The 7500-nt window shown below is 40.7% G+C and overlaps 1 protein-coding gene across 2 annotated transcripts in view; it reads right to left on the bottom strand.

The window, feature by feature from the left end:
- gabrr2a (gamma-aminobutyric acid type A receptor subunit rho2a) overlaps positions 1–7500 on the bottom strand; it is a 103499-nt gene that overhangs the window by 95585 nt on the left and 414 nt on the right. For both annotated transcript variants that reach the window (XR_013305104.1, XM_077620528.1), the window contains exon 2: positions 5690–5796. Coding sequence is in view for 1 of the 2 variants with exons in the window: in XM_077620528.1 (XP_077476654.1) it covers positions 5690–5796 (107 nt within the window). In the remaining variant the exon portion in view is untranslated. The remainder of the gene's footprint in view (positions 1–5689; positions 5797–7500) is intronic.

Here is a 7500-nt window from a genome sequence, read left to right as displayed (position 1 = left end):
GGGACGTGCCTTTTGCCCATGGCTGCTGCCACGATCAGAATCCTCCTTCACAAGAAAACGGTCTGTTCCGGATTGGAGAGGCGTTTCAGTGGGCCACAATTTTTATCACTGCATCAGCAGATCCCATGAGCGTTGGAAAAAAGCAGGTCAACTCAGTGAGACTGGACTGCAACATGCTTTAAAAGGAGGCTTTGGGAAATTCCCACTTCTCTGGCACGCATACAAATACACAACAATCTCTATCTGTTAGCAGAGTGAAAACAATGGGTAAAATAAACAATAAATACTCAGCAGACATTCAGCTCTTTTCCTCATACAGCCATGGACTGCCCCAGACAATCGATGGCTGCCCTTCAAATTGGTGAGACTTTATTAAACTAACAAATTGATAGGCAACGCACACTCACAGGTGGCCTGCATTGCAAACAGCAGCTCAAGGAAAAGACAGTTCACCTTCAAAGTAAAAGCACAATTAAGACCACACTAACACCCCCATTTGCTCTTACTTCGCAGGTCCCACCTGCTTGTTTAGAACCAAAAGACAGTTGTTGCGCTATAAAAATAGTCTTTTGAAAAATGCGTTAGATGAGAAAGGAAACAGAAGATGATACAGAAGTTCAGCACTTCAAATCAATCAAGCAAAATGTATAGACATGATATGAGAAGCAATTCAGCAGTTCAATTCAATCAAGCCAAAGCATCAAAATAAATCAAATTTGATATGGGACTTGAGCTGGGAAACATTGCCATCGCGTGTCCAAGCATGATTACTCCATGTCTACACTACATTGGGTTTTTACTGGCATCAGCAGACATAGTAACTGCTGAGCTTTGTCATTGGCCCGGAAAAAAGGGTAGATCGCGTAAAGTTGGCTCTTTGAAAAGTAGATCTTTGAGCAAACAAGTTTGAGCACCACTGATTTTGAGGAATATGTTGGAATGGAGGGCGGCCCGGTGGCGCGAGTGGTTAGCGCGTCAGCCTCACAGCTCTCGGGTCCTGGGTTCAAATCCAAGTCACGTCCACCTGTGTGGAGTTTGCATGTTCTCCCTGGGCCTGCGTGGGTTTTCTCCGGGTACTCTGGTTTCCTCCCACATTCCAAAACATGCATGGTAGGCTAATTGAACACTCTAAATTTCCCCTAGGTATGGGTGGGAGTGTGTATGGTTGTCCGTCTCCTTGTGCCCTGCGATCGGCTGGCCACCGATTCTCGGTCTCCCCCGCCTTTGGCCCGGAGTCAGCTGGGATAGGCTCCTGCACCCCCGCGACCCTAATGAAGATAAAGCAGTTCAGAAAATGAAATGAAATGAGATGTCGAAATGGAATTCTCTTTCATGGGGACCCTGAAAAGTGAAAGAAAACATGAAGCAGGTTTTAAGGATGTCCAAAATCAAGGGTTTTTGTAGCTTGACGGTAGAAGCCACTTTAAAAAGCAGATAATTGCTGCATGTGCGCCTGCGTAGTGCTGCAAAAACTGTAATCGGTTGTGGTCTGAAAGTTTTGTATGTGTTAAAAAAGTGGGTCAAAGGTAAAAAATGTGACCTTGTGGTCGATTTGAATCGATTTTTTGAAGAACCAAAGGCGAAATTCAAAAACCATGCCGTCATGACACAATTCAGTATTGAAGCTAACCATAAATGAGAACCGCATAAAAATGGACGTAAAATGTGGAAATGGCATCCAATCCGTATGAAATGGATGTTTTTGGAAGTGTCCAAAATCCTGGGTTTTTATCGACGACACGAATGACCGGGAAAATGATGCATGTGCAATGTTCTCCTCGTCATGGTGCTTTTACAAAAAAGAGTAGTCTTGATCTGAAAATTTCGCAAGTACCGAAAAAAATGGCCCAAGTTGCACTTTTCCGACATCAAAAATGTGACACCCAACAAATATCGATTTTATGAAAAACTGGAGTCCAAATTCGAAAATCGGCCGCATTCAAATCGGACTTACGGTCTTGTCTCTATTTCACCCAGACCTCACGGACACGCATACAGACGCTCCCCTACTTACGAACGAGTTAGGTTCCGAGCGATTGTTCATAAGTTGAATTTGTTTGTAAGTTGATTCAGTGCTATATTTTGTATTATAATTTATGTTTAAGGCCTATATAAGTATATTGAAGGTTGATATAAGTTCATTTGTATGTTTAAGGCTTGTATAAGTAACACGCATTGGTTTGTACTGAAAAAAACATTTAATAAAATGGAGAGAATATGTACAGTACTGTATAGAGATTTATGTATTAGAAACTGGCCGAAAGAAGCGATCTAACGACGATTGCACAGTTTTCTTCTTTTTTTCATCATAAATTATGCGGTAGCACTGTATGGCATCATTCAATTGATTTGCAAACTTTGTACAACGTTCAATATTTGGGTCCTGCTGCTCGATCTTTCTGTTTATAAATGGTACTGACGGTCGAACGATTCAAGTTGTACATATATGTGCAACGCCCACCACTCTCACGCGCATCAAGCTTCGTTATTATTGCCACTCGTTTCAAATGAAATGGCTTGCCTCTTCCTTGCAACTCCCTCAATAGAAGCCTTTAGCTTTTTACCAACCATATTCAATAATGGATGCATGAGATATTTAATGATACAAATGAAAAAGGTTCTTTGCACACTGGAGATACATTCACGCACTTCCGCATTGCAACGAAGAAGAAGGTAGATGCTGGGTGAGCTGAGCTCTCACAGCGCCAGGCGTCGGTATTAGCGGCGGAAAGAAGTACTACTCTGAAAAAGGCGCGAAATACAAAATTGGACTTACGAACATTTTTCGACTTAAACGCAATTTGCAGACATGTTCGTATGTACCGTTGTTCGTAAGTTGAATGTTCGTAAGTAGGGGAGCGTCTGTATATATATATATATGTATATATATGTGTATAGATATATGTATGTATATATATATGTGTATATATGTGTATAGATATATGTATGTATATATATATATGTATATATATATATATATATATATATATATATATATATATATATATATATATGTATATATATATATATATATATATATATATATATATATATATATATATATATATATATCAAATGAACTAAATCAAACTAACTCTAAATTGTGTACACCATATAACAAGTTTTATACGGGTTTTTAGTAAAACCGATCTCGTTCTACCCATTTCGGCTTTAATCCGGATCGTGTCGGTCAATGATAGCGGACAAAATGTCACCGCTGACTGCCAATAGTATTGTCATGCTTTAAGCATGATATCTGCACGCGTATTCCCCTTTCTCCCGACCACATTTTCACTATATAAATATAGCGCGTCAGAAAGCCGTCCACTTTGGAGAAAATTTTAGACTTTTACGTGCACCAACCACAGAGGCAAGGATGTGACGAAAACATAATGTAACACATGGCATTGGTTGTAGTCAATATGTAGTTCTCAAACACGTATGGCATGTAGCCCAGGCGAGGGACACCCTGAATATGCGGCCAGCTGGTTGCAGGGCACAAGGGAAAACTTAGTGTTCAACCAGCCTACTCTGCGTGTCTTTGGGATGTGGAAGAAAAACGGAGTACCTGGAGAGAAGACACGGAAGCCCACACATTGAGGACCGACCTGTGATCAAACACAACTCCACGACTGTGAGGCCAAGGCCAACGCACTAACCACTTGGCTGCCGCGCCACTATTTTTGAATTTATTGGTTAACAAAGAACAAAGCATATTTCTTGTAAGCTCAATAACTTTTACATGTACTTTTGTGTCTGAATAGAAGATTTTGTTGTTGTTGATTTTTTACCCTATTAACGCGCATCATAGTGATGTGTACAACATTTAATTGTTGCGCTCTTTGTTGGTACTGAGCCTTGAGTGCTGTGAGTTTACCACCCACACACATCCCAGCATGCTCACACAAGCATGTGTGCACACAAAATCCGGGTTTTCCACCACCATTACCTGCAGCCACTATATGTCCTGGGTTTTTGGCTACCTTACTCATCTCCTAAGGCAGCCCAGATGATTACCGGACTCAGTGCCCTCGCCATCCCTTCCAGCAATGCATGCAACAATTTTTTCTGTGGAAGAAAGCACTATACTCCCAATGACCTGCAATTAGGCATGGCTAACTGGCATACAAGCCCCCATTATATACATGCCCTCAATGTGACCTGAGAGTAGCAGGGGCTCTTGTTGACCACATTGGCATCACATTTTTGATGTTCTTGGTTTGAATCACAGCCTTCCTGTAGGGTATTTGCATTTTTATGCCATATTTATGTGGCTTTTCTTGTGTACTCTTTCTGTGTGATCCTCTGATGAATGTGTAACTTTGCATGTTTACAGATCTTTTTTTAAGTCAATTTGGAATTTGCCTTAAACCTACACATACTGCACATTCAAATCAAAAGCCTGGATAATAGTTTTCTGTCACTTGTTAACTTTTCTCATTAGCTACATGTCATTACCCTGGAAGGCCACCCTCACTTTTGCCATGTACACGATAGTGGCAGGTATTAAGTCTGTTCGTCTGTCGTGTGGGTTGAATTTAAAAATTGATGCTAGAGATAGCCCGAACTAACACAGACTGAATCTGAGAGAACCAACCACAGGAGCAAGGATGTGACAAAAACGTAATGCAACGCATGGCGTTGGTTGGAGTCAATATGTAGTTCTCAAACACTTACGGCATGTATTCATAATAACTGCAGTTTTTGTGTGAAAAATCTAAGAGTACATCTGATATTGTCATGTATAATAATATATTTTGAAAAGCGAACAAAGGCTACTATTTAGTTTGAAAGATTTGCAGGTCAGATCCATCTTTGAGTTACGCAAACTTTCGTATTGTCTCATGGTCAAACAAGATTTTACATTGTGCAAGCAACAGTAAGATGCTGAAAATGTGCCATTAAGTCTCCTACAGTAGCCCCTTTGTTGGATATACCTAAAAACACGAGACCACACAATACCTTCCAAAAGTCCCAGAAGAGTATGTGTAGGATTTGCCTTAGGTCCTGTTAATGGCGAGTCACAAAATCCTGCTTCACAAGCTGAGGTTCATCGATTGAAATTCGACAGAAATGGAAATCCAATTGAACCACAGAAGACCACACTTGCTATGTATCTTGTAAATGGCGAAAGTTGGGCTGGCCTGCCAGGCTAGTATTTCATTTATTCATTCATTCATTTTCTGAACCGCTTTATCCTCACGATGTGTGCGGGGGGTGTTGAAGCCTATCAGCTGACTTCAGGCCAGAGGCGGGGGACACCCTGAATCCGTGGCCAGCCAATCGCAGGGCACGAGGAGACGGACAACCGTTAACGCTCATAGTCATACTAGTCATACCTAGTGGTAATTTTTACTGTCCAATTAGCCTACCAATCATGTTTTTAGAATGTGGAAGTAAAACCCACACAGAGAACATGCAAACTCCATACAGGTGGACTGACCTGGATTTGAGCCCAGGAGCCAAGAGCTGTGAGTCCAATGTGCTAACCACTCCAGTCGCCGCGCCGCCTGGCTAGTATTTCTTTTTTCTTTTTTTTTAAACCATGACTTTTTAAAGTGCATGATTAATTTTGTATTATTAAAAAACAGTTTAAAGTGTTTCTTAACCAAAGACATCCTGCAAGTATATTCTTGATCTCACAACTGTGAGGCAGATTTAATTCACAAGCGAAGAAATCGTTACCTACCTCCAAAGGCCGGTCTCATGGTGAAGTCATGATCATCTACTTTTATAAGATGCTCTGTCTTCATTTTGCGAGACTTGGTCACATCTGGAGGCTTCTTTACCAAGGAGCTAAAGTAAAAGAATGAGTAAGTGCATCGTTAAAATGTTTTCTGAAAAATACAAATGAAACACATTTGTTCATTTATTCTTGAATCAAATTTGGTTTAGATTACTCAGGCTATAAGATCTTTCACAACACTAAATTGTAACAAAAGTTACGGTTTGCATAGAGAAACCTAGATATATTCTGTAACGGGAAAAACACGAAAATGTCTACTGCAGCCAAACCAAAAGTTCCGATTGTAATTTTTTTCCCATCCAAACAGATGCACACAAACCTCTCCCAACACCGAAAATTGCATTCATTCAATCATCTTCCATAGTGCATCCTCACGAGGGTTGTGGGGTTGCCAGAGCCTATCCCAGATGAGTTCAGGCGAAAGGCAGACTACACCCTAGACTGGTTGCTAGTCCGCCGTAGGGCACACTGAGAGACACAACGAACCATTTGCACTCACAATCATACCACCCCCAGCAGGAAACAGCCTGCCACACAATCAGGCGAAAGATAATGGCATGGTGTAAATTTTAATAATTTCCGCTTTTTCTGAGCCGGGTTTTAATAACAATCATCCACCTTATTGTAAATCTTGCAATATATGTGCTTTCAACTGTCCAAAAAAATAAATCACGTATTTTACTACAATCATAATGTGATGGCCGTCTCGTGGTGTAGAGGTTCACTCGCCTGACTTTGGTGCGGGCAGGCGCGGGCTCAATTCCCGCGGGTGGCGGTATGACTGTGAATGCGGATGGTTGTTTGTCTCTCTGTGTGCCCTACAGCTGACTGGCAACCAGTCTAGGGTATAGTCTGCCTTTAGCACCTTTATTCATTGGGTTAGGCGCCAACAATCCATGCAACCCTTTCGAGGATGTGCGGTATGGAAGATGAATGAATGAAAAAGTAACGTGATGATGAGTTACCCCTGAACTCTAAGTGCGGTACAGTTTTTCCAGTTTTGTGAAATACGGAGCAGCAAGTACTTCCTCTGCGCAAAAGACATCGATTTCCTGGGACAAACTGTTTTTAGGGATGATTCACAGCAGGACACCGGTGCAAAGTACTCAGACAAATGCTTCAAATAGAGCTTGACTTTGACAGAAAGTGAATGCCAGAAACGATACACGCACTACCAAAAAAACGACACAGAGAACTCAGTTACAGTCTGAAACTCTTACTTTAAATCCTAATCAGGAATGATATAGGTCCTATTAGTGTTTCATTGACAATTTTTTATCTGCCCTGGGTAATCAGTAATCGGTTAACTTCAAACCTTTTATTCTTTCTGGGAGCCCATGGCAGAAATCAGAGAAAATATTCTTTTGGACACTGGATGTCCTTGATTCCTTCAGTGTCCTCTTGCCTCTTCTTTCATTACTCACATTCTTGCCATTAAATCCCCAAACAGCCATATTGTTGATTTTGAATTATTGTCTCCAAATGCAGTGTGCTGAAGTCACTTTTGTAGCTACACTGTATAAATTCAGGTAATTTCGATTATTTTCCTTGGCCATAAAAAAGCAAGGTAATGGTTGCTAAGGTTTGTTAAAACGTTTATCATTATCAACAGAATATAATTAAAGCATGTAAATAAAGCATTACGGTTGAAATGCCTGTCTCGTAATTATGTGGGAAACATGTTTTGTTTATGTTTTGTAGGATTTCTTTTTATTTTAATAAACAGTAAAGTGATGAAATTTTATGAGAAAAAA

The sequence above is a fragment of the Stigmatopora argus genome, chromosome 15, assembly GCF_051989625.1.
Source record: "Stigmatopora argus isolate UIUO_Sarg chromosome 15, RoL_Sarg_1.0, whole genome shotgun sequence".
NCBI lineage: Eukaryota > Metazoa > Chordata > Actinopteri > Syngnathiformes > Syngnathidae > Stigmatopora > Stigmatopora argus.
Note: the sequence above shows the minus strand (reverse complement) of the source record. Positions and strands in the feature narration are given on the sequence as shown.